Here is a 27121-nt window from a genome sequence, read left to right as displayed (position 1 = left end):
CAAAATTCTATAGCAATGCACAAGGTCTGTCCCATGTTGGAGTATTTTGTACAATATGTAGGATGCAACAATCACATCACGCGATAGGCGCAACGCGCACAGCAATCTCCTTATAAGGAGTTGTTTACCCGAGGGCGATACCATTTCATAGCTGGAGGGGTGTAGCGTTGAAAGAAATCATTGAACAATTATAATTTCTGCATTTACTTTACTTTTTGACCAAAAATGTTTTTATGAATGGGATTCGAAGTGTGTTGAATCTATTTTCAACTCGTGGCTAATACATGCCAAGGCCTGGTTCTTTATAATTTACCTCGACTTCGTCTTGGTAAAATTATCAAGAACCAGGCCATGGTTGGGTTAAAACCACTAGTTGAAAACCTCTTCACCACACATTGATTCACTTAGAATGCAACCAAGCATTGCGTTTCATAGCACATGTTTGTGCAGATCAAGTAACGTGTAATGACATGCCTGTAAGTACTTCATCATAAGCAAGCAATAGAGATGAATCAAGGTATATTTGTACACTGTATTCCAGGAATACTGTCATGCGGTATAATCCCTTAATAATTACTCTTATTTAAGTTTTCAGTTTAGCAACAAATTCCAAATTTAGCAAAAACAAAACAAAGGACCATTTGACTGACTGTATTTAGATCACTTTTAATTGAGTACAAGTACCTTTACTTTATCGTCAAGTTTGCTTGTATAGACAAAGCTTGTACTAAATTAGTTTACCAATTATAAAACTATCACCTTCCAATACTCATATATTAATCTTAAAATCTAATATTTGTTGCAGATTTAAAAGCCGAGTATGGTAGGATTGTCCATTGTTATTATAATAACAGAGAATTCCAAGTAGTGTTATGACAATAATACATATTATATATTATACGATTGCCTGTAATAAGTGTGATGTTGATGAACAAGCACAAGCAATCAAAAGCTGTGACATTCTGGACTAGCCTTCCACTAATTTATTGTAAAGACTGTAAGTTTTGATTAATGTCATCCTATTTTGTAAAAATAACTTTGAAATGAAAAAAGAAGGGAATTTAGTTTGAATTACACACAAAAAACTGCAATTTAGGTCAGAAGGAAAGAAGAAAAAGCCTAATGCATGGATTCCTCTGCATTCATTTGTCTTTATAAAAAAAATTGGGAAACATAGGCGGGTTTCATACAATTGTTTGTTGAAATGTTCATGTGTGGCCACTCTTGATCTTGGTTTGTTTGAAGAACTTAATTCCAAACATGGCGACTGCAGTGCTCAACAGCCTAAGAAAAAACATATCAAAGAAGAGGTTTATTCATCTTAATGCAGACTGGTTACATTCTGGTTACATTTATTTACCAATCAGTGTAATTGTAGTTTCACATTCACCTGTGGATGTCAAAATCTCAAAGTTTGAACAAATTATAAACTTTGTATAGCAAAGGGAGAGGAGTTTAAGTCGCTTTCACAAAACACCAAGATTTGTCAATATCATCATAGATATTGGCATCTTTGTGAAACCTAGTCTCCGTTTTGAGAACAACAGTTATTAACGATTACGAATAAGGCTACCTTTAAGGAGCTGTCTAAAGTTATCAACAATTCCAAGGTCAGACAAAGAATAGAACCAGGGGCAACCATGAAAGGTATGACAACATGTTGGTATTCAGACAATGTGCATCAATGTTGAAAGAAAATGTTCACATGTACATAGAAAAATAGAAATTCTTTTATGGCTCAAAAAAAGAGGAAATAATTATGATTCAATGCCCAGAAGAAGAAAAAAACTTGGTTACAATTTGATAATTTTACAAAAATGAAACTAAAATATTCAACTTACACCACATTTGATGGCCTTTTGCTTGCTTGCACACCAGTACGTAGGTCCAAACTTACATGCATCAACATTGAAAAGTCCTCCCAGGGATTTGGGGCACATTTTCAGAACCTGCGTATATATGAGACAAAATAAGCATTCTTTGATTGATAAAATGACAAATATTCAGCTATACACATGTACATTAAACACTATAGAAATCTTGGTTTGGGGATTTTGTTTATGTTACAATACATTGTAATGAAATAATTTTGATTAACATGTATAATAACAGTCAAGGAGGAGGTTTTGACGAGTGCTTCAATTAAACATATCAAAGATAGCTTTACATAAAAGGTGCGCACTTGGCAGAGGATGACAGGATGACATTTCAAGCCAATGATTCCTTCCTGCCCCCCCCCCCCTCCTTTTTTTGTTTATATAAACAAGAATGGTGTGATGACAAACACAAATGCCCTGCTGACATTAATCTCATTCTTGAGTATTTGCTCAGACAAAACTTCTTTTGTTTTAGCCATTTTTACCTTCACATTTGACCTAGGGGGTCCACACACAACAGGCTTTTGGAGGATCCCAAGACCAATCCACAAACCAAGTTTGGAGTTGATATGCCAAGTCCTTTTTAAGTTATCACTCAGACAATGATTTCGTGCACACACACACACACACAAGTATATATGTACATTAAGCCTGCAACCGTGGACCTCCTATTGTCCCTCTTTTTCTTCTACTTTTTTTTGAACAGCTCCCATTGGTTTTGTATATGTTTTCCAACTGTGGACCCTAATGTCCTCTTTTCTTATATGTCCCCGGTTTGAATGTGAATACCTACTCACAGACACCTGGAAGGACAAGAAAAACACTATATGCCCCTTCAGCTTGCTTTGCCAGTGGGGGAGAACATAAAAACTCCTTGAGGAAAGAAACAGGAACTTAGACTGATCCCAAACTGATAACTTTATCAGTATGACACAAGTGGGCATTCACCATTTGGGAGATTCAATTGTATCTAAGACTTACCGAACAGATTTCACTGGGAGTGAAAAGCTCTTCTTTGAGAAGGTCCAGGATGTATGGTCCATACACATCAACGTAATTCTTGCACTTGAGAACAAATACAGAAACTTTTACTAACACAAAAAAAAAAACACTTGAAAGCTACCAATATCATAGACCTAGTTATGCAATGGGCACTATGAGAAATTCAATCATGAGTAGTGATTTTACGTAGTTTTTTTTTTAAAGTACTCTGTTCAAGATTAAACATCCTTCTTCCTCGGTTAAGAGATTATTTTGTTGAACGCAAACAATCCTGATAATGGTAAGTAGGCCTTGATTGGCCCTTATTGTAGACTGAAACCTCCAAGATATCACAATTCAAAAAGTTTACAGTCGCTGTACATCACCAGAAATACACAACTACAGGTACAGGTTTGGACACAATAAGGATTTTTCCCCCTCTCCCTTTGTTGTTTGCTCGACTTCTTTCAAGATCTGAAGGCCTAAGAATAGTTTTGAGAGATCAAAGGCGCCTTGTCAAAACCTCCAAGCCCATCCATTCCGCGTGCATTCTGCGGGAGTCCGCGGATTTTTGTAACAAAAGAACCCGTAGCAACCGGGCATGTCCACGGCCACGACGGCTCATTTACATGTCAATAAACATGAATATTCCGGGGGCTCCGCGGAGCGACCGGTCGCCATTGTAAGGTCCAGCTTATGAGCTGACCGGCGGAACCGCGGAGGAACGTAGGTGGTTAACAATGGTTTTACCTTTGCAGATTAAAAAGCAAAGTAAGGGTGGATGTGTAACTAAAATCCATTTCCTCCAATGTGTGATTTTTAAGACTTGGTTCGGCCTACATAACCAAAACATGAATTTTAAAAATGGTTGTCTTTATTCCCAGCTTCGACTGACAAAAGTTCCAGGCTACGTGCAAACTCCGTTCCAAGTGGGTCAGAGTATCCAGGGGACAATTTTAACTGTTCGTTCTTACTTTCCAAGCGGAAAACATTAGTTTCTTATTTATAAAATCCCAAGTCACCGTCACCAATAAACAAATATACACACCTGTGTGAGTGTGTCTCCATGTCAAAACAACCAGATAGTCTGGTTTGTCCAATGTCTGAGGGGGAGGAAGCCACAGTTTCAGAGACCGGTGTTTCTATTGGCTGTCTAATTTCCATATAGAGCGTAACAAATGTTTTCATTGGTCGATTTTGCCCTACACTGCCAGAGCAGCATATTGTATTTACCATCATGGAAGAAAACCTTCAGTAGTCGCGGCGGCGGTGATTTCTTATTAATTTAGCATCGTTTTTCTTGCGGGAAAATTGATTAAATGTGAATGGTTTCAAGTTAAAAATCGATATTTTTGTATCAAGCATAAATGTTGCAAATTATGCTTCGCAAATTGGATCGCAACATTTGCGATGCACTTTTTACAATTGCATAGCAAATCATCAAAATTGCATCACAAATTGCAATGTGATACAGGTGAAATCGTTCCCTGATTATCACATGCGCTGGATGGTGTAATTGTCTTGTCGGTGCGGCCTGTCCGCTTCCAGGAGGATGGTATTCGTGGGTAGAAAATGTATTGTTCTGGAAGAGCACGGCCGGTCCGCGTCCAAGCCGCTGATATTCATGACCTGAAAATACAACTTGTTTATTCATGAGACTTATTGTTATACTAACAATAGCGCCCGGCAAGGATAGCTCATTAACCTCGCCGCGCTTCAACGCACATGGCCGTTCTTCCGCGGACTGTCCGAGGTCCTTAGCAACGGCGGTATTTGCTGTCCAGTCCGCAGACTGTCAGCGGAGGAACACCCGGGAGGTTTTGACAAGGCGCCTAACAATTGGAAAAAACGAAATCTGAAAGTTCACATGCCTGCTCCCTTTAACTGCCCTTATCTAGACAAAATAATGAAACCAAAGCATTTGACAATTAAAAAAAAGTCCATAATTAATGGGTAGCAGAGGCTGGGTTTTCCTTGGTTGATCGTTTCAGAGAATTTCCACATATCAACCGATGCAATATTGCACACAATGTAAAGACAATCAGTACATTATCACATTATCACACATTATCTTCAAGTACACGGATCCTCCAATCAGAGCTGCAGATAAAGTGGCGATATTAACCCATATTGCACGGCTAATATTACTACCTGCGTCTTGTGTGTTCTATGTCACGCGCCAAGTTTGCTTGAAGATAAATACGTTATCACACGCGCCCTCGTTGGATAGTGGACGCAGAACCGCTATACTTTTTAGTGATCCACTCACGCTTGTGTGATAGCTTATACTATTTGACAAAATACAAGCAACTTTTCCTGTATTGAGTTGGGACTTGACTGCTAGTGCTGGGCGAATAGTGAAATTTTGTTATTCGGATAATGCTGGCCAACTATCCGAAATTAATCGGATATTTGAATAGTTTTTTCGCCGCTAGAGGGCACTATTTAAAAAAAAATTAACAAAATATTATTATTTTTTTGCCGCTAGAGGGCGCTGTTCGTTTGTGAATGAGATCTTGTGGGCAGATTGATATTAGTTTTAGACAGTGTCACTCGGTTCATTCATAAAAATGACCGGATCTAATTTAAAGATGGCGATTTGCTTTTTCTTTTGATCGTGATTGACTCTACGTGAAGGAAAACTTTTGTAATCTTTGAACAAATTACGTCAGATGTGTCATTTTTTGAACTCTTCACGGAGGTGAGCATAGTTAAATACTTAATTTATGCTGTTTTATGCTGTCTTAATAGAAGTTTCATAAGGATTCAGACAAAACATTCATATCAGTTGTCGCCCAATGCCGCGGATATTCCGATATTAAAGAATATCCGGTTACTTGGCTGTAATTACAGAACTATCCGGTTTATAAAACGCTATTCGCGCCCTATGTGGATATCCGGTTAAGAAAAAAAAGGCATTCGCGGTTACGGATAGGAAAACCTATTCGCCATTAATCGGATATTCGAATAATTCGCCCAGGCATATTGACTGCCTAGAAATCACACGCTGGTAGAGATATTCCACTACCCGGAATCTGAGGTAGCGATAGGTAGTGTACATAATTACCTCTTGTTGGTCAGCTGTTGGGAAGAGTTGACAAACCTTAGCAATCTCATCAATCACTTCATCTTTGTTCTCATCAATGAATGCTTCTACAGCGCTAACTATCTCTTTACATGCAGTACAGCTTGCTGTTCCATTGCCTAGCTTAGGCCTTGCTATAATCATTAACATAAAAAAAAATAAAAATTTTACCACATTCAATCATTTTTAGACTCAGGAAATCTAAAGTGTTTCAAGATTCTTGATGCAAAAACAAAGTTGGATTATTATCTCGCTGTTAATGCATGAGTTATGACAAAGTAAAAATCATTCAATTCTAGAATGTAAAGATTCCGCAACTAATGAATAGACATTTATGCCACACCTCATTTCACATACATATTATTTGCTGTTTGTACAATTCCACAATTTTTTTTTTTCTTTATAACATGCTGTATTTGCCTCATAAATGTTTCAAAATGTACAATTATCTAAGTTTCTCTCAAAGAAACTTACTCTAGGAGAATGGACGATAAAGTGTAGAATCGTTAATAGAATGTACGAGCCGCAGGCAAGTACTTTGTACAAACGAGTCTACACTTTATAGTCTACTCTCTGACTAAAACTATCCCCCCTCAAATGTTGTACTTTGTCAACGTTTGATCACATTTATATTTTTTTGGCAAAATATATAACCATGGTTTAAAGTAATTTGAATGGACAATCAGCTTCAAGTTGAACTATCATTTTAGTTTGTTACAAATATACAGTTAAGTGTAGAATTGTAAGGAGTCTACAAGAATCAAGTGTAGATTCATAAGATAATCTACACTTTCATCAAAAGAGTGACATCACAGATATAGTTTTTCCCATTAATAAACAGGAAAGAACCCTGAAAGCTTACTCAATGGGGTGCACAGTTTGATCTCTTTGCAGATGTCATTTGGTTCCAGCTCCGAATCCACAATGAGTTTGAGTAACATGGGTCCATATAGGTCCAGGAATGACATACACTGCTTATTGAGAGAGTCTGGCAGTACAGTGCATACATTCTCAATCATCTTAGTCACTTCCTCCTGTAAGAAATGAAAACCATAAGTCTGTCTTCTAGATGAGAGATCAGTTGCTTTCAGGAATTACTTAAACGTCATCTTCATCACCAAACATGAAAAATGTCTTGATAGTTATGAGATATTTTGTATGGTTTAACTTCAAAACAATGCTCGGAGAAAGAGGAGTATAAGAATGGATCGGTGTATCGAAAAGTGGTAAGGGATTATACAATAGATCCTTTTGTTTGGAAAGCAGTTTGCAACAGCTAATTTTTATTATTTTTTTTTTTTCAGATGGATTAAGTACCAATACACCATGTTCAATAGTACAGTGTTTGCACAAATTTGTGTGATGTGTGTTGTTAGAGAAAGACTCTTCTGGGGTCGAAAAATGAGGCCACTAGCTAATGTTTGCAGTCTATTGTACCATAAGTCATTTTGGTAAACTAGAACAGCGAAGCTGCCATGGCGAGCTGCTGATCACCAGATAGAACGAATGACTGACAGAAAAACCAATCATTTGATCAACTGAAGGTCAAAGGGATGTTGACAAGTATAAGGTTATGACATTTAAGGTTTTCATTGATTTAGCTCATTCAACTGGAACCAGTGATCTTTGAGTTTTATCTTTTCATATTATATGCATTTAAGCAGCAATAATTATTTGAATAAAACTTTGCACTCTTCAGTGATGCACTGGTTGAGTTTTATCTTTTCATATGCATCTTTATGTTAAAAGTAATATTTGATTTAGGTTTCAAGTCAGTACATCATGGAAATAAGGAGTTATGCCTATTCAATGTGTTCATTGTTTTAGCTCATTCAACTGAAACCAGTGATTAATTCTTTAAGTTTTATCTCTTCATATTAATCTACATGTAAGAAGCAACATTTGACTTAAAGGGTCTATGTAACTTTTGTAGGACAAAATACACAATGTCCACAGATTTACACTAAACTTACACAATTTGAAGATAATGATAGTAGAAAGCTTCCCTGAAAATACTACGTGCTGAGGTGCTGTAGTTTTTGGGAAATGAGTAAAACAATTTCGTGAAAATAATTTTCGTCTCATGAGACGAAAATTATTTTAATCATTTACAAATGGATTTTCATGACATTGTTTTACTCATTTTCTCAAAAACTACAGCACCTCAGTAAGTAAGATTTGAAGGGAAGCTTTCCATTATCATTATCTTCCAACCCTGTAAGTTTAATGTAAATCTATGGACATTTTGAAAAAGTACCAACATCATTGCAACAGGGAGTTATTACCATTTAATGTTTGTCATTGTTTTAGCTCATTCAACTGAAACCTGTGACTAATTCTTTGAGTTATCTCTTTTCATATGAATCTACTTGTAAGAAGCAATGTTTGACTTAAGTTTCAAGTCAGTGCATCATTGCAATCAGGAGTTATGATCATTTATGTTCTTCATTTATGCTCATTCAACTGGAACCAGTGACAAAGAGTTTGATTTTTGTTTTAACAAATTATTTCAAACTTTAAGATTTTAATTTGAGTTTGTTTCTTTTAAATCCAGATGTCAATGTTCGAGCCTGAAAAAAAAACTTCAACATTATTTGAAAAAACCCCTGAAAATTACTGAAATGACTGGCAATTGTGTATATACCAAAAACAACTCAACTCAAAGACTTAAACTTAAACCAAAAACTTTAACATTTTAAAAAACTTTAATGCGGACGGCCGCCGGACGGAAATTGGTATTACATAGGCTCGCACTGCTCTGCAGCTCGCCAAAATGCAGTTTGCAAAAGGTAATTTTTTTTTTCATGAATAAATTACCATTACGCAGTGTTACTTAGGGTAGTATTCCTTGATTACTAATAATACAGTGCTAGCAAAAATGAGTGTGATGCTTTGTCAAACAAATCAACTGTGCTTCCTGCAGATCCCAAGTACGGGCGGTTGTGGGCCGCGAAAGTCAGTCAGACTCACACGAGCAAACGTGGTCCGGTCCGACGTCTTTTTCAACGCTGTGATGCTTTGTCAAACCTATCAACTGTGCTTGCCTACACAGTGTGTTCAAAGCAAGTTTAGTGAATGAGATGTGTACATGTACTTACTGTAGTTTTGTTCATCTCTAATTGAGTATCAATGATGCCAAAGATGACATCACAAACTGTGCATAGGGATCCACTCTCTACCTTGCTGACAGCAACTATGACATGAGAAACACAGACAATTACATGACCATATGACCACAACCAAAAGAGCTCCAAAGTATACCAAACAATATGACACTTTTGACCATTGACACAATGGTACTGACCAGCCATATTCTTAACATATCATTGCTACTCTGTCCCATTCTACCAAGTTGAAATCATTTACAAACCCCTTTTTCTGATTTTTGGCGGATTAGTGGACGATGGAGCTTTATGAAGGGACTACAAATCAAAGGACAACTACAGAGAATCAAGTTAATTTCTATTGAGCAGGCAAAGTACATCTTGGTTTAATGAATGACTTCATTACATTTTTTTATGTTATTTCTTATTAACTCTTTCAGTGCTTTCTTTACACACAAAAAATGCAATTTCTTTTAAAAATTCTGTAGAAAGTCTTTAGCAAATTAAGTCTTCAACACCAAATAAAACTGCATCTTGCTGATTTGTGTTGCCTTGATATGTCCCAAAGTCCATAGTATTTCTTGACTGTTAATGCTCTCTTGTGATAACATGTATACCAAGGGGTTGTTAAGGTACGACTGACAACCTTTTTTGAGCACATAAAAGAGGTTGCACAATAACAGTGCTTTCTGAATACATAAAATAGACCGTTCATGTACATGACTTGTAGCTGAAAGAGTTGATTGATAGATACATGTAGAATACTTCTAACCTTTCTTGTTGGTAGAACAGACACTCAGAGATTCACAGATCTGATCAGGATCCATCTCAGATAGAAGAAGTTGAATAATGGGTTTGGTGTAATCATCAACGAATCCAGTACATTCCGATGAGTATTTAGACAATGGAACCTTACTGCATACCATATCAAGGAACTTCTGAATCTCAACCTGCAGGTTACACATATATGTCATCAATAGATACATGTATATTGTAGTGTGTATTGTGTTTTATCCTATTGTTCAGTATTGTATCAAATTGGGTTGATGTGGCTTGCTGCCAAAGGCGCCCTTGCATGCATGCATCACAATTCAGCATCACAATTCAGCTCTAAGCTACAAGTAAGGATGATTAGCCTTCCAAATTATTATATTGTTTTAATGGTATTGTTTTCCAAAACTGGAACAAATCCCATAACATAGTGAAAAAGTCATAACGGAAAGAGTTGAGTGTAAACTCAACCCATTACAAAAACCTAGTCAGTTTTTTTTTCAAAAAAAAAAAACCCTAATAAAAAGTTAGTATTTGACAACACTAAGATGCTAGGTTTGTCATATGAAGGAAAAATGGGATCATAAATGCATAAGATCCTACGTTACTGAATGCATAAAGAGGCTCATAAATGAGGCAGTCAAAAGTTTTAAAAATACCTGGTTTATCCAAGCAAATTCAATTATCAAAAGGTAGTTAAAAAATAGTTTACAACTGCTGTATACAAACCAGAAATGTGTGGTTTCTTTCAATTTGCTTTCTAAGATAAATAATATATTTAGAAAGTTTTTTTTGCACAGAAATCTTATTCCAGAAGAAAAAGTGGGAGCTGTACCTGAGTTGCATTTTGTGATAGTTCAGAGCGCATTTCCTTTACAATCAGCTCACAGATCATACATTCAGCATCAGAGTCTACCTTGGATTCAGGCTCAAACTGCTCAGATTCTAAGGGGGGAAATCATTCAAAAATATCTGTTTATCTGAATATGCTGAAAACCATTCTTTCATATTTAATTCATTTGACAATGCTTAAAGCTGAAATTCCAAATGTATATTTAGATAATATTCTTTTTTTTCAAAATATTGCTGCACAAAAATAGACCCTGTGAAAACACAATGTTCCTATTTACAGAAGATTATTTCAGAACTTTACCTGCTGTGCAAAGCCCAAGTACAGCACACAATTTCTCTGGAGTCATGGTGGTTACTAGTTGTATAATCTCAGGCAGGTATCTTTCCACTACATCGAGGCAAGTTGTCTGTACCTCACCTTCTAGTTTAGAGCAAATCTCACTTGTTAAGAAATCTTCAATTTCTTTCTGTCATAAACCAAGAGAGTAAAACAGACTCATTAGGCAGGATATAGACCGTATTGAATAACGCTTTTTTGCTATGAAAAGTCGCTATCTTGTAGGGCAAACTGTATGTGCGCCCAAACGCGTACATCATCGAAGCACGCACCACTCAACATTCCCCGTTTAATTTCTATGGCACATGCACAAAAACGCACGCACACGCGCCATCTAGCACAGTAGGTCAGATATTGGAGCGGTGACGTCATACTCAATACGATCTTTTGGATTATGCTGATTGTCTAAGGGACCATGGATAAACTATGTCACGGGAATGACCGCGTCACGACGCGTTCCTTCGCGTGACAAATTGAACAAAAGAAAATCTACGGAGTGGAACGCGTTCTTCTCAACCAACGGGTCTTTAGGAAGACCCACTGTATAACAAAGGAACAATGGTGAGGCCGAAAACCACTGTGTAGTTATAATCGGCTTATCTGGGTAGATATAAACCCAAGTTGTTTCCACTGCAAATTACGTAAACTGTTGTTTCAATAAATAAACAACAACCAAAGATCCATGGTAATTATAATAACTGTGTCTCGGGTCTAGTTTATATTTTGACTAGTTTTTTTTTAAGTTACAAAAAGATTAATCCTAGCCCTTTTCACGCAATAAGTCAAAACACAACCGCATATTAAAAAATAAAAAATATTGCGTTTTTGCACGACCGCCATGCAAAATAATCCCCCAAAATACAATAGAATAAAACAAAATCAATAGGAAAAACATCTTACATTAAACAGTAAAACTATACCTTTTTTTTGTACATCCAAGGTATCCAAAATGTTTCATGTTTGAACAATGAAGCCAACACGTTATGTAGTTTTTCTTAAACACGCTAAATATTCCCAAGGAACTGCTGAAAATTCACCACGTTGTTGACATGCCCAAGGTACCAGCAACGGCGCCAATGTTGTACGCTGGTTAGTATTGCAATTTTCGGACACCAGATTCTCCCGAAAGTCTTAATCTCAAGGCGGTTGTAACTGATTTCGTAAACTGTTGCGCAAATTTTCCAACGGAGGGCGGCTCTCCCGCTATATCACATTGTTTAGGAAAGCCCTCTAGCGTTCAATGTTTCTTGCATTATAGTTCGTTGCACGCAAAGTAACAAGACTACTAGGCCTGAATATTGAAAACACTGTGTGTGAGTGTGTCGCTGGATATAGTGTGTTTGTGTACTACGATGTAATTTTGCGTTGTGTTTTGTGTGATTGCAAGCCGGTCAGCATGATTTCGCGGTACTTATATGAACAAATCGTGTAAGTGTAAGCATCTCTGTAAACACAGGTCCTAATGTAATAATTAGATGTAGATACAAAATAAGTTGGCGATGATTTCAAATTTAAGAATAATAGTCACCACTTCAACTTGTTATGGCAGTACCATATTATTGTATTGGCTTTGGCAAACTCGAGGGTTGGCTGTACATGGACATCTCCAACCAATTGTCATGTGTATACCTGAGCTAGACCGCAAACACTAATCCTTCACCCCTTCGTGGCTTACTTGCGAGCTGCCTTGTCCATGTAATCTGAACAACAAAAGGCACCAACAATAGAGTTCGATAATGAGGGACCTTAAAAATCAGTGAAGCGCTTAATCCATCTTGGGACGGGCGCGTGACAATTTTGGGACGGACTCGTTCTAGAACGAGTCTGACCGCGGGCGGCCGCGTTCTTAGTTTATCCATGGTCCCTAAAATGAAGATGATAACCCAAAGCTGGTCATTAATTATTTATATAAAATTGATGTGATAGCCTACCTCAGTTGATCCATCCTTCAGAACAAGTTCAACATAACGAGCAATTTCCTCACAAAGTCCACAGTTTGATCCTTCAACAGGCTTCAGCATTGTTGCTAAACAGAGAGAGGCAAGGGGGTAAGACAGAGAGTTTAATTAAGTAGTTATTAAAAAATATCTCAAAGTGCACTAGCAAAACGTTTGTAATAAAAGACTTCTTTTGTTCTTAATATTTAATCAAGTAACACTAGCATTACAAACAAGTCGCATCAAAGACAAGGAAAGAGAGAACCGGTAACTTTCATTGTCAATATCTGCTTATCTCTAGTTTGGTTTATCTTGTAGAGAATGAATTACATGTCATGATTAAACAGTTTGGTTTGCTTTACTATGTTGAGATTAAAAGTTTTAAAAAATGAGACAGATCAACTAAAATAGGGAAACATTGAATGTGTGCAACGTTAACGCTTGTTACGAGCGGTTTAAAGGGAAGGTACACAATTGGTAGTTACTCAAAACAAATATTAACTTAAAAACTGACTTGGTAACGAGCATTGGAGAGCTGTTGATAGTATCAAACATTGTGAGAAATGGCTCTGTCTGAAGTAGCATAGATTTTGAGAAAGAGGTAATTTCTCAGTAAAATAATAAAAGACTTCTAGCCAGAATACTTTTATTCCTATCTGGAATTCCTAAATTTTCACATGCTTGTTAGTTTATGCTTATGTTGGGATACACCACGTGAAAAGACTTCTCTCTTTGACAATTACTAAAGGTGTACCTTCCCTTTAAGATAAAACAGGGAGGGTGGCTTTTGTTTCCCCGTTGGACTTGTATGCTTTATGGATGAGATTCTGGAGCCTTGACCTACCTGATGAAGCTGTGCAAAGTTTAAGAGTGGCACAAATCTCACCGGCTGACAATTCAGCAGCAAGTAACTTTACAATCTCAGGCGTGTATTGAGTAACAAAACTGTCACAGTCATTCTGCACTGTCTTAGGCAAGACTGAGCACACCTCCTTCAGAGCTGCTTCAATATCAGCCTGTTGGGAATTAACCAAACAACAAGAATTAATAGTTGGTTGGATATGTACATTAAATATAATTATTTCAAAGGCATCAAGTACAGTCTGATGTTTAGTAACTCGTGTATTGGTAGTACATGTTGTGTGTATGCAGAAAGTGCGTTTGGCAAACCATTTATAACTCTGGCATCTAAGCACAAAACTGATGTTAAAATTGGCAAAGTACAACTATTCTGGAAGAGCTACAGAAAATTAGCAAAGATCGGTCAAATTTGTTTCTGTTCTGTGCCTGCATTATAACAAGCATTTTCACACATTTGGAATAGGAAAGGTTTGAGTAGATTTGATTAGATTTGATTGGCTTACCACAGCTGTTTTTCCTTCCAGTAACTGATCCAACTTCTCTATGACAGTTTTGCACAAAACACATTCCACAGATTCTTCAACGTCTTCTACATCGGACACTAAAACACAAATCAACAAATATGAATCATTAAAATCATCAAGGGGAAACAAATCAAATCAAGTCAATATTTGGAAAAAAAATGGTCATAGTGGTTTCAGGCGGTTTGAGAAGCAACAGGCAGGGTTGTTTCAGGCAGTTTGAGGAGTAACAGGCAGGGTGGTTTCAGGCAGTTTGAGGAGTAACAGGCAGGGTGGTTTCATGCAGTTTGAGGAGTAACAGGCAGGGTAGTTTCAGGCAGTTTGAGGAGTAACAGGCAGGGTGGATTCAGGCAGTTTGAGGAGTAACAGGCAGGGTGGATTCAGGCAGTTTGAGGAGTAACAGGCAGGGTGGTACAGGCAGTTTGAGGAGTGACAGGCAGGGTGGTTTCAAGCAATTTGAGGAGTAACAGGCAGGGTAGTTTCAGGTAGTTTGAGGAGTAACAGGCAGGGTAGTTTCAGGCAGTTTGAGGAGTGACAGGCAGGGTGGATAGAGGCAGTTTGAGGAGTAACAGGCAGGGTAGTTTCAGGCAGTTCGAGGAGTAACAGGCAGGGTGGATTCAGGCAATTTGAGGAGTAACAAAAAAGGACAGTTTGGGGAAGTTTGTGGAGGGTAGTTTCTGAAGGTTTGAGGAGCCTTGACCTACCTGATGAAGCTGTGCAAAGTTTAAGAGCAGCACAAATCTCACCGGCTGACAATTCAGCAGCAAGTAACTTTACAATCTCAGGCGTGTATTGAGTAACAAAACTGTCACAGTCATTCTGCACTGTCTTAGGCAAGACTGAGCACACCTCCTTCAGAGCTGCTTCAATATCAGCCTGTTGGGAATTAACCAAACAACAAGAATTAATAGTTGGTTGGATATGTACATTAAATATAATTATTTCAAAGGCATCAAGTACATTCTGATGTTTAGTAACTCGTGTATTGGTAGTACATGTTGTGTGTATGCAGAAAGTGCGTTTGGCAAACCATTTATAACTCTGGCATCTAAGCACAAAACTGATGTTAAAATTGGCAAAGTACAACTATTCTGGAAGAGCTACAGAAAATTAGCAAAGATCGGTCAAATTTGTTTCTGTTCTGTGCCTGCATTACAACAAGCATTTTCACACATTTGGAATAGGAAAGGTTTGAGTAGATTTGATTAGATTTGATTGGCTTACCACAGCTGTTTTTCCTTCCAGTAACTGATCCAACTTCTCTATGACAGTTTTGCACAAAACACATTCCACAGATTCTTCAACGTCTTCTACATCGGACACTAAAACACAAATCAACAAATATGAATCATTAAAATCATCAAGGGGAAACAAATCAAATCAAGTCAATATTTGGAAAAAAAATGGTCATAGTGGTTTCAGGCGGTTTGAGAAGCAACAGGCAGGGTTGTTTCAGGCAGTTTGAGGAGTAACAGGCAGGGTGGTTTCAGGCAGTTTGAGGAGTAACAGGCAGGGTGGTTTCATGCAGTTTGAGGAGTAACAGGCAGGGTAGTTTCAGGCAGTTTGAGGAGTAACAGGCAGGGTGGATTCAGGCAGTTTGAGGAGTAACAGGCAGGGTGGATTCAGGCAGTTTGAGGAGTAACAGGCAGGGTGGTACAGGCAGTTTGAGGAGTGACAGGCAGGGTGGTTTCAAGCAATTTGAGGAGTAACAGGCAGGGTAGTTTCAGGTAGTTTGAGGAGTAACAGGCAGGGTAGTTTCAGGCAGTTTGAGGAGTGACAGGCAGGGTGGATAGAGGCAGTTTGAGGAGTAACAGGCAGGGTAGTTTCAGGCAGTTCGAGGAGTAACAGGCAGGGTGGATTCAGGCAATTTGAGGAGTAACAAAAAAGGACAGTTTGGGGAAGTTTGTGGAGGGTAGTTTCTGAAGGTTTGAGGAGCCTTGACCTACCTGATGAAGCTGTGCAAAGTTTAAGAGCAGCACAAATCTCACCGGCTGACAATTCAGCAGCAAGTAACTTTACAATCTCAGGCGTGTATTGAGTAACAAAACTGTCACAGTCATTCTGCACTGTCTTAGGCAAGACTGAGCACACCTCCTTCAGAGCTGCTTCAATATCAGCCTGTTGGGAATTAACCAAACAACAAGAATTAATAGTTGGTTGGATATGTACATTAAATATAATTATTTCAAAGGCATCAAGTACAGTCTGATGTTTAGTAACTCGTGTATTGGTAGTACATGTTGTGTGTATGCAGAAAGTGCGTTTGGCAAACCATTTATAACTCTGGCATCTAAGCACAAAACTGATGTTAAAATTGGCAAAGTACAACTATTCTGGAAGAGCTACAGAAAATTAGCAAAGATCGGTCAAATTTGTTTCTGTTCTGTGCCTGCATTACAACAAGCATTTTCACCCATTCGGAATAGGAAAGGTTCGAGTAGATTTGATTAGATTTGATTGGCTTACCACAGCTGTTTTTCCTTCCAGTAACTGATCCAACTTCTCTATGACAGTTTTGCACAAAACACATTCCACAGATTCTTCAACGTCTTGTACATCGGACACTAAAACACAAATCAACAAATATGAATCATTAAAATCATCAAGGGGAAACAAATCAAATCAAGTCAATATTTGGAAAAAAAATGGTCATAGTGGTTTCAGGCGGTTTGAGAAGCAACAGGCAGGGTTGTTTCAGGCAGTTTGAGGAGTAACAGGCAGGGTGGTTTCATGCAGTTTGAGGAGTAACAGGCAGGGTAGTTTCAGGCAGTTTGAGGAGTAACAGGCAGGGTGGATTCAGGCAGTTTGAGGAGTAACAGGCAGGGTAGATTCAAGCAGTTTGAGGAGTGACAGGCAGGGTGGTTTCAAGCAGTTTGAGGAGTAACAGGCAGGGTAGTTTCAGGCAGTTTGAGGAGTAACAGGCAGGGTGGACTCAGGCAGTTTGAGGAGTAACAGGCAGGGTGGATTCAGGCAGTTTGAGGAGTAACAGGGCATGGTGGTTTCAGGCAGTTAAAGCAGTAACAGGCAGGGTAGTTTCAGGCAGTTTTAGGAGTAACAGGCAGGGTGGTTTCAGGCCGTTTGAGGAGTAACAGGCAGGGTGGTTTCAGGCAGTTTGAGGAGTAACAGGCAGGGTGGTTTCAGGCAGTTTGAGGAGTAACAGGCATGGTGGATTCAGGCAGTTTGAGGAGTAACAGGCAGGGTGGTTTCAGGCAGTTTGAGGAGTAACAGGGCATGGTGGTTTTAGGCAGTTTGAGGAGTAACAGGCCATGGTGGTTTCAGGCAGTTTGAGGAGTAACAGGCATGGTGGTTTCAGGCAGTTTGAGGAGTAACAGGGCATGGTGGATTCAGGCAGTTTGAGGAGTAAAAGGGCAACTTTGATGACCAATTGAGCTGAAATTTTCACATGCTTGTTATTTTATGCTTATGTTGGGATACACCACGTGAAAAGACTTCTCTCTTTGACAATTACTAAACGTGTACCTTCCCTTTAAGATAAAACAGGCAGGGTGGCTTTTGTTTCCCCGTTGGACTTGTATGTTTATGGATGAGATTATGGAGCCTTGACCTACCTGATGAAGCTGTGCAAAGTTTAAGAGTGGCACAAATCTCACCGGCTGACAATTCAGCAGCAAGTAACTTTACAATCTCAGGCATGTATTGAGTAACAAAACTGTCACAGTCATTCTGCACTGTCTTAGGCAAGACTGAGCACACCTCCTTCAGAGCTGCTTCAATATCAGCCTGTTGGGAATTAACCAAACAACAAGAATTAATAGTTGGTTGGATATGTACATTAAATATAATTATTTCAAAGGCATCAAGTACAGTCTGATGTTTAGTGACTTGTGTATTGGTAGTACATGTTGTGTGTATGCAGAAAGTGCGTTTGGCAAACCATTTATAACTCTGGCATCTAAGCACAAAACTGATGTTAAAATTGGCAAAGTACAACTATTCTGGAAGAGCTACATATAATTAGCAAAGATCGGTCAAATTTGTTTCTGTTCTGTGCCTGCATTATAACAAGCATTTTCACACATTTGGAATAGGAAAGGTTTGAGTAGATTTGATTAGATTTGATTGGCTTACCACAGCTGTTTTTCCTTCCAGTAACTGATCCAACTTCTCTATGACAGTTTTGCACAAAACACATTCCACAGATTCTTCAACGTCTTGTACATCGGACACTAAAACACAAATCAACAAATATGAACCATTAAAATCATAAAGGGGAAACAAATCAAATCAAGTCAATATTTGGAAAAAAATTGTCATAGGGGTTTCAGGCGGTTTGAGAAGCAACAGGCAGGGTTGTTTCAGGCAATTTGAGGAGTAACAGGCAGGGTGGTTTCATGCAGTTTGAGGAGTAACAGGCAGGGTAGTTTCAGGCAGTTTGAGGAGTAACAGGCAGGGTGGATTCAGGCAGTTTGAGGAGTAACAGGCAGGGTGGATTCAGGCAGTTTGAGGAGCAACAGGCAGGGTGGTACAGGCAGTTTGAGGAGTGACAGGCAGGGTGGTTTCAAGCAATTTGAGGAGTAACAGGCAGGGTAGTTTCAGGCAGTTTGAGGAGTAACCGGCAGGGTGGACTCAGGCAGTTTGAGGAGTAACAGGCAGGGTGGATTCAGGCAGTTTGAGGAGTAACAGGGCATGGTGGTTTCAGGCAGTTAAAGCAGTAACAGGAGGGTAGTTTCAGGCAGTTTTGAGAGTAACAGGCAGGGTGGTTTCAGGCAGTTTGAGGAGTAACAGGCAGGGTAGTTTCATGCAGTTTGAGGAGTAACAGGCAGGGTGGATTCAGGCAGTTTGAGGAGTAACAAGTAGGGTGGTTCAGGCAGTTTGAGGAGTAACAGGCAGGGTGGATTCAGGCAGTTTGAGGAGTAACAGCCATGTTGGTTTCAGGTAGTTTGAGGAGTAACAGGCAGGGTGGATTCAGGCAGTTTGAGGAGTAACAGGCATGGTGGTTTCAGGCAGTTTGAGGAGTAACAGGGCATGGTGGATTCAGGCAGTTTGAGGAGTAACAGGGCATGGTGGTTTCAGGCAGTACGAGGAGTAACAGGCAGGGTGGTTTCAGGCAGTTTGAGGAGTAACAGGCAGGGTGGTTTCAGGCAGTTTGAGGAGTAACAGGCATAGTGGATTCAGGCAGCTTGAGGATTAACAGGCAGGGTGGTTTCAGGCAGTTTGAGGAGTAACAGGGCATGGTGGTTTTAGGCAGTTTGAGGAGTAACAGGCCATGGTGGTTTCAGGCAGTTTGAGGAGTAACAGGCATGGTGGTTTCAGGCAGTTTGAGGAGTAACAGGCAGGGTGGTTTCGGGCAGTTTGAGGAGTAACAGGCAGGGTGGTTTCAGGCAGTTTGAGAAGTAACAGGCAGGGTGGATTCAGGCAGTTTGAGGAGTAACAGGCAGGGTGGTTTCAGGCAGTTTGAGGAGTAACAGGCAGGGTGGATTCAGGCAGTTTGAGGAGTAACAGCCATGGTGGTTTCAGGTAGTTTGAGGAGTAACAGGCCATGGTGGTTTCAGGCAGTTTGAGGAGTAACAGGCAGGGTGGATTCAGGCAGTTTGAGGAGTAACAGGGCATGGTGGTTTTAGGCAGTTTGAGGAGTAACAGGGCATGGTGGTTTCAGGCAGTACGAGGAGTAACAGGCAGGGTGGTTTCAGGCAGTTTGAGGAGTAACAGGCAGGGTGGTTTCATGCAGTTTGAGGAGTAACAGGCATGGTGGATTCAGGCACTTTGAGGAGTAACAGGGCATGGTGGTTTTAGGCAGTTTGAGGAGTAACAGGCCATGGTGGTTTCAGGCAGTTTGAGGAGTAACAGGCAGGGTGGATTCAGGCAGTTTGAGGAGTAACAGGCAGGGTGGTTTCAGGCAGTTTGAGGAGTAACAGGCAGGGTGGTTTCAGGCAGTTTGAGAAGTAACAGGCAGGGTGGATTCAGGCAGTTTGAGGAGTAACAGGCAGGGTGGTTTCAGGCAGTTTGAGGAGTAACAGGCAGGGTGGATTCAGGCAGTTTGAGGAGTAACAGCCATGGTGGTTTCAGGTAGTTTGAGGAGTAACAGGCCATGGTGGTTTCAGGCAGTTTGAGGAGTAACAGGCAGGGTGGATTCAGGCAGTTTGAGGAGTAACAGGGCATGGTGGTTTTAGGCAGTTTGAGGAGTAACAGGGCATGGTGGTTTCAGGCAGTACGAGGAGTAACAGGCAGGGTGGTTTCAGGCAGTTTGAGGAGTAACAGGCAGGGTGGTTTCATGCAGTTTGAGGAGTAACAGGCATGGTGGATTCAGGCACTTTGAGGAGTAACAGGGCATGGTGGTTTTAGGCAGTTTGAGGAGTAACAGGCCATGGTGGTTTCAGGCAGTTTGAGGAGTAACAGGCATGGTGGTTTCAGGCAGTTTGAGGAGTAACAGGCAGGGTGGTTTCAGGCAGTTTGAGGAGTAACAGGCAGGGTGGTTTCAGGCAGTTTGAGAAGTAACAGACAGGGTGGATTCAGGCAGTTTGAGGAGTAACAGGCAGGGTGGTTTCATGCAGTTTGAGGAGTAACAGGCATGGTGGATTCAGGCAGTTTGAGGAGTAACAGGCAGGGTGGTTTCAGGCAGTTTGAGGAGTAACAGGCAGGATGGTTTCAAGCAGTTTGAGGAGTAACAGGCAGGGTAGTTTCAGGCAGTTTGAGGAGTAACAGGCAGGGTGGTTTCAGGCAGTTTGAGGAGTAACAGGCAGGGTAGTTTCATGCAGTTTGAGGAGTAACAGGCAGGGTGGATTCAGGCAGTTTGAGGAGTAACAGGGCATGATGGATTCAGGCAGTTTGAGGAGTAACAGGGCATGTTAGTTTCATGCAGTTTGAGGAGTAACAGGCAGGGTGGATTCAGGCAGTCTGAGGAGTAACAGGGCATGATGGATTCAGGCAGTTTGAGGAGTAACAGGCAGGGTGGTTTCAGGCAGTTTGAGGAGTAACAGGCAGGGTAGTTTCATGCAGTTTGAGGAGTAACAGGCAGGGTGGATTCAGGCAGTTTGAGGAGTAACAGGGCATGATGGATTCAGGCAGTATGAGGAGTAACAGGGCATGTTAGTTTCATGCAGTTTGAGGAGTAACAGGCAGGGTGGATTCAGGCAGTCTGAGGAGTAACAGGGCATGATGGATTCAGGCAGTTTGAGGAGTAACAGGCAGGGTGGATTCAGGCAGTTTGAGGAGTAACAGGCCATGGTGGTTTCAGGCAGTTTGAGGAGTAACAGGCAGGGTGGATTCAGGCAGTTTGAGGAGTAACAGGGCATGGTGGTTTTAGGCAGTTTGAGGAGTAACAGGGCATGGTGGTTTCAGGCAGTTTGAGGAGTAACAGGCATGGTGGTTTCAGGCAGTTTGAGGAGTAACAGGCAGGGTGGTTTCAGGCAGTTTGAGGAGTAACAGGCATGGTGGTTTTAGGCAGTTTGAGGAGTAACAGGGCATGGTGGATTCAGGCAGTTTGAGGAGTAACAGGGCAACTTTGATGACCAATTGAGCTGAAATTTTCACATGCTTGTTATTTTATGCTTATGTTGGGATACACCATGTGAAAAGACTTCTCTCTTTGACAATTACTAAACGTGTACCTTCCATTTAAGATAAAACAGGCAGGGTGGCTTTTGTTTCCCCGTTGGACTTATATGCTTTATGGATGAGATTCTGGAGCCATCACCTACCTGATGAAGCTGTGCAAAGTTTAAGAGCAGCACAAATCTCACCGGCTGACAATTCAGCAGCAAGTAACTTTACAATCTCAGGCGTGTATTGAGTAACAAAACTGTCACAGTCATTCTGCACTGTCTTAGGCAAGACTGAGCACACCTCCTTCAGAGCTGCTTCAATATCAGCCTGTTGGGAATTAACCAAACAACAAGAATTAATAGTTGGTTGGATATGTACATTAAATACAATTATTTCAAAGACATCAAGTACAGTCTGATGATTAGTAACTCGTGTATTGGTAGTCATGTTGTGTGTATGCAGAAAGTGCGTTTGGCAAAAACATCACAGTAATAAACTGATGTTAAAGTCACCTGGAGGTGGTATTTTTTCAAAATAAAGCTTTTGTCACTAATATATGTGTTTTGATGAGTTGAATATGAATAAACAGTTAAATAAGGTTTTAAAAAATCAGTTCTTATGTTATTTACAAATTTAAGAGTAGACCCCGACCCGAGAGGGCGCTGTTCGTGACGTCAATCGAGGCAGACTTTGCCTGTAATGCGTAGAGTAAACACAATTGCAAAGTACATGTACGGACCAAGTCGTGAGTTTGTACGTTTAAAAAAAAATGCTAACCAGGTGTATTGCTGCTGAATGCAGAAAGACACTTTTCGAAATGTACCAACTCCCACTTGGACGTACATGTTCTTTGCACGTGTGTTTACTATACGCATTGCAGGCAAAGTCTGCCTTGAATGACGTCACAAAAGGGGTAGGCGGAGTCAGCCCCCCAAACAACTTTATATATTTTTTAAACATATAAATCATGACAAACAATTACTAAAAAAATTGTTTTATTGTTCGTAAGCATATACTCTTATGTTTGAAAGAAAAAAAATTCTATTTCCAGGTGACTTTAAAATATGTAAAGTATGTCTATTCTGGAAGAGCTACTCTACAGAAAGTTTGCAAAGATCAGTCAATTTTGTTAAAAAGGATATCACACTTTAAAACATGGAAGGGTTTGAGTAGATTTGATTTATTTACCACAGCTGCTTTTCCTTCCAGTAACTGATCCAACTTCTCTATGACAGTTTTGCACAAAACACATTCCACAGATTCTCCAACCTCTTCTACATCGGACACTAAAACACACATCAACAAATATGAATCATTAAAATCATCAAAGGGAAACAAATCAAATCAAGTCAATATTTGGATAAGAAATGGTCATAGTGGTTTCAGGCGGTTTGAGAGGCAACAGGCAGGGTTGTTTCAGGCAGTTTGAGGAGTAACAGGCAGGGTGGTTTCAGACAGTTTGAGGAGTAACAGGCAGGGTGGTTTCAGGAAGTTTGAGGAGTAACAGGCAGGGTGGTTTCAGGTAGTTTAAGGAGTAACAGGCAGGGTGGTTTCATGCAGTTTGAGGAGTGACAGGCAGGGTGATTTCAGGCAGTTTGAGGAGTAACAGGCATGGTGGTTTCAGGCAGTTTGAGGAGTGACAGGCAGGGTGGTTTCATGCAGTTTGAGGAGTAACAGGCAGGGTGGTTTCAGGAAGTTTGAGGAGTAAAAGGCAGGGTGGTTTCAGATAGTTTGATAAGTAACAGGCAGGGTAGTTTCAGGCAGTTTGAGGAGTAACAGACAGGGTGGTTTCAGGCAGTTTGAGGAGTAACAGGCAGGGTAGTTTCACGCAGTTTGAGGAGTAACAGGCAGGGTGGATTCAGGCAGTTTGAGGAGTAACAGGGCATGATGGATTCAGGCAGTTTGAGGAGAAACAGGGCATGGTGGATTCAGGCAGTTTGAGGAGTAACAGGGCATGGTGGATTCAGGCAGTTTGAGGAGTAACAGGCAGGGTGGATTCAGGCAGTTTGAGGAGTAACAAGTAGGGTGGTTCAGGCAGTTTGAGGAGTAAGAGGCAGGGTGGTACAGGCAGTTTGAGGCGTAACAGGCAGGGTAGTTTCAGGCAGTTTGAGGAGTAACAGGCAGGATGGTTTCAAGCAGTTTGAGGAGTAACAGGCAGGGTAGTTTCAGGCAGTTTGAGGAGTAACAAGTAGGGTGGTACAGGCAGTTTGAGGAGTAACAGGCAGGGTAGTTTCAGGCAGTTTGAGGAGTAACAGGCAGGGTTGTTTCAGGCAGTTTGAGGAGTAACAGGCAGGGTGGATTCAGGCAGTTTGAGGAGTAACAGGGCATGGTGGTTTCAGGCAGTTCGAGGAGTAACAGGCAGGATGGTTTCAAGCAGTTTGAGGAGTAACAGGCATGGTGGATTCAGGCAGTTTGAGGAGTAACAGGGCATGGTGGTTTCAGGCAGTTTGAGGAGTAACAGGGCATGGTGGTTTTAGGCAGTTTGAGGAGTAACAGGCATGGTGGTTTCAGGCAGTTTGAGGAGTAACAGGCATGGTGGTTTCAGGCAGTTTGAGGAGTAACAGGCAGGGTGGTTTCAGGCAGTTTGAGGAGTAACAGGCAGGGTGGTTTCAGGCAGTTTGAGGAGTAACAGGCAGGGTGGTTTCAGGCAGTTTGAGGAGTAACAGGCAGGGTGGTTTCAGGCAGTTTGAGGAGTAACAGGCATGGTGGACTCAGGCAGTTTGAGGAGTAACAGGCAGGGTGGTTTCAGGCAGTTTGAGGAGTAACACGGCATGGTGGTTTTAGGCAGTTTGAGGAGTAACAGGCCATGGTGGTTTCAGGCAGTTTGAGGAGTAACAGGCATGGTGGTTTCAGGCAGTTTGAGGAGTAACAGGCAGGGTGGATTCAGGCAGTTTGAGGAGTAACAGGCAGGGTGGTTTCAGGCGGTTTGAGGAGTCACATGCAGGGTGGTTTCAGGCAGTTGAAGGAGTAATAGGCAGGGTTGTTTCAGGCAGTTGGAGGAGTAATAGGCAGGGTTGTTTCAGGCAGTTGGAGGAGTAATGGGCAGGGTGGTTTCAGGCAGTTTGAGGAGTAACATGCAGGATGGTTTCAGGCGGTTTGATAAATAACAGACAAGGTTGTTTCAGGCAGTTTGTATCCCGACATGCATGGCTGAAACAAACAAGTCTTTATAATAATAATAATAACCGCATTTCTATATACTAACACCTCCAAAAGAAAGTCTCTATAAGCGCTCAGAGGAACAAAAGAATGATTATGTATATGATGAATTGAACAGATATGTTTTGAGAAGAGTCTTGAAACTAGAGATAGTGGTGGCTTGTTTGATGTGGCATTATTTAAGGGAGCTAAAGTTACATGTTGTCCATGTTTTTTCTTTTCTCATTGTAATGAGCACTAAATCCACCTAGTGTTATGAGACTTACCTGCAGTAGAGCAGAGTTTGAGGAGTTGGCAGAGATATTCAGGAGGGAAGTCTGTGAGTAACAAGTCAGTCAGTGCTGGTGTATATTGCTCAATTAAGATATCACACGAGTCTTGATCTGAGCTAGGTAAAAGACTACACACCTTCTCAAGGGCACTTTCAATATCCTCCTGTAATCAAAATTCATTAACAAAATAAGGAAACATTCATTGCAAGACAGTATCTTCACCCGACAATGTTGACTTCCCCTCAGCCACAGTATCAGTCAACTATATTCATACCACAATAACAACAAAACAAGTCTCTTCTCAAAACTTATCTTATGTAACAGGTTTTCAATGACTAATTTTGTTGTGTCTGTTTTTCTTTGTGTTGTGTTTTGTTTTTGGTTTTACTGTGCCTTGAACACCCAGCAGGGTGGATATGTGCGCATTACAAGTCTTATTATTATTATTATTATTATTATTATTATTATTATTTGGCATTGCTGATGACCAACTCAATATTTGTGTTTATCCGCTTGTTTGGTGCTATGATGGTCATGTGAAAACCTCTCTTTATATGCTATTCTTCTTCTTCTTCTTCTTCTTCTTCCTTTAAAGTGCTGCTTCAAAAAATTTGAAGATTACTCTTATTTACATCCCATGTACACCTTGATTATCTTAGTATCTTGCATATTTTACTTTTCATACTTTTTTCTAGTGCCTCGGAATAGGTTTGTTCATAAAATGATGACACTTTACAAATTTGTTATGTGTTTTATTATTGATTGCATAATTTAGTAGATGTTAAATTTGCAACGGGTTAAATAATATTAATATTGGTCCAACAGTCTCACCAAAGTGTGTCAGCACTGTGTACTGAGTACTTTTCTGAGTTCTGTGTAAAAAATCAAAGGCATTTTTAATCGCGTGGGATACGACTGCACGACCTTTGCAATAATGAGCTGACACACATCAGTGTAAGGGTAAAATCAAAATGAATATGAATGCAGAATGTTTCTCTGGCAAACAAGAAACCAAATGTTGGGAGTAGTCACCTGAGTAGAAGGTTCTTGGAGAAGGTCCTTGAGTTTATCTCCAATGAGTTGACAGATTGTGCAATCAGCGGACTCTCCAAGCACTGACCTAGACTGCGTCTTTAAATCTACAATTTATAACCCAACATGTTATACATCAATGTGACTGTGAAGTTTATAACTGTATTCATTTCTCTTCTACATTAACTTTTATTTCTTAAATTGCTTTTCATCTCAACGCACATAGAGACTTCTCTGTGATTGAGATACGCACTAAACAAGAATTGTTGATTATTATTAATAAACCAATCAGTTTGTGATGAATGATCATTTAATGACAAACTTACCGGATACTTGCAGTGCTGGTAATAACTCTACTTCAGGAACCTGTAATATTGAATCAGGTGAAAGAATTTAGCATTTTACAAGTGGTTTGAACCAAATCATATATAAAGGCAAGCTTTAGTGGTCAACCAATCATCATCATGAATCATTTGTCTACCTACATATACATGAATGTGTTATTATTTTTTTATAATTTGAAAGAGCATGATCAATGCTTTAATGTGTAAACCCAAGTAAAATACCTTCTTCTTTTCTTTTATTTATTTGTATTCATGGTTTATTAAAGGAACACGTTGCCTTGGATCGGACGAGTTGGTCTATGAAAAGCGTTTGAAACTGTTTTTTATGAAATGCATATGGTTAGAAAGATGTTTTAAAAGTAGAATATAATGATCCACACAAGTATCACTCAAAATTGCACGGTTTACACTTTACGTCGCGAACTAACACGGTCGGCCATTTATGGGAGTTAACAATTTGACTCCCATAAATGACCGACCGTGTT

The 27121-nt window shown here is 40.1% G+C and overlaps 1 protein-coding gene across 5 annotated transcripts in view; it reads right to left on the bottom strand.

Annotated features, from left to right (window-relative positions):
• Nucleotides 1-211: 211 nt before the first annotated feature.
• Nucleotides 212-27121, bottom strand: part of LOC117303652 — a 55203-nt gene continuing 28293 nt past the window's right edge. For 3 of the 5 annotated variants that reach the window (XM_033787887.1, XM_033787889.1, XM_033787888.1), the window contains 23 exons: nt 26619-26658; nt 26293-26399; nt 25255-25423; nt 23018-23115; nt 21985-22156; nt 18416-18513; nt 17896-18067; nt 16793-16890; nt 16273-16444; nt 15551-15648; nt 15031-15202; nt 14309-14406; nt 13789-13960; nt 12939-13033; nt 10972-11137; nt 10654-10763; nt 9820-9997; nt 9042-9136; nt 6806-6977; nt 5926-6077; nt 2859-2942; nt 1842-1949; nt 212-1284 (listed from right to left, as the gene is read on the bottom strand). In XM_033787887.1, the coding sequence (XP_033643778.1) occupies nt 1249-1284; nt 1842-1949; nt 2859-2942; nt 5926-6077; nt 6806-6977; nt 9042-9136; nt 9820-9997; nt 10654-10763; nt 10972-11137; nt 12939-13033; nt 13789-13960; nt 14309-14406; nt 15031-15202; nt 15551-15648; nt 16273-16444; nt 16793-16890; nt 17896-18067; nt 18416-18513; nt 21985-22156; nt 23018-23115; nt 25255-25423; nt 26293-26399; nt 26619-26658 (2862 nt within the window). In that variant the 3' untranslated portion in view covers nt 212-1248. The remainder of the gene's footprint in view (nt 1285-1841; nt 1950-2858; nt 2943-5925; nt 6078-6805; nt 6978-9041; nt 9137-9819; nt 9998-10653; nt 10764-10971; nt 11138-12938; nt 13034-13788; nt 13961-14308; nt 14407-15030; nt 15203-15550; nt 15649-16272; nt 16445-16792; nt 16891-17895; nt 18068-18415; nt 18514-21984; nt 22157-23017; nt 23116-25254; nt 25424-26292; nt 26400-26618; nt 26659-27121) is intronic. The other 2 variants (XM_033787890.1, XM_033787892.1) reach the window with 2 other exon arrangements.

Source organism: Asterias rubens, chromosome 20 (genome assembly GCF_902459465.1).
Source record: "Asterias rubens chromosome 20, eAstRub1.3, whole genome shotgun sequence".
Taxonomy (NCBI): Eukaryota; Metazoa; Echinodermata; class Asteroidea; order Forcipulatida; family Asteriidae; genus Asterias; species Asterias rubens.
This window is presented reverse-complemented; position numbering and strand designations above follow the sequence as displayed.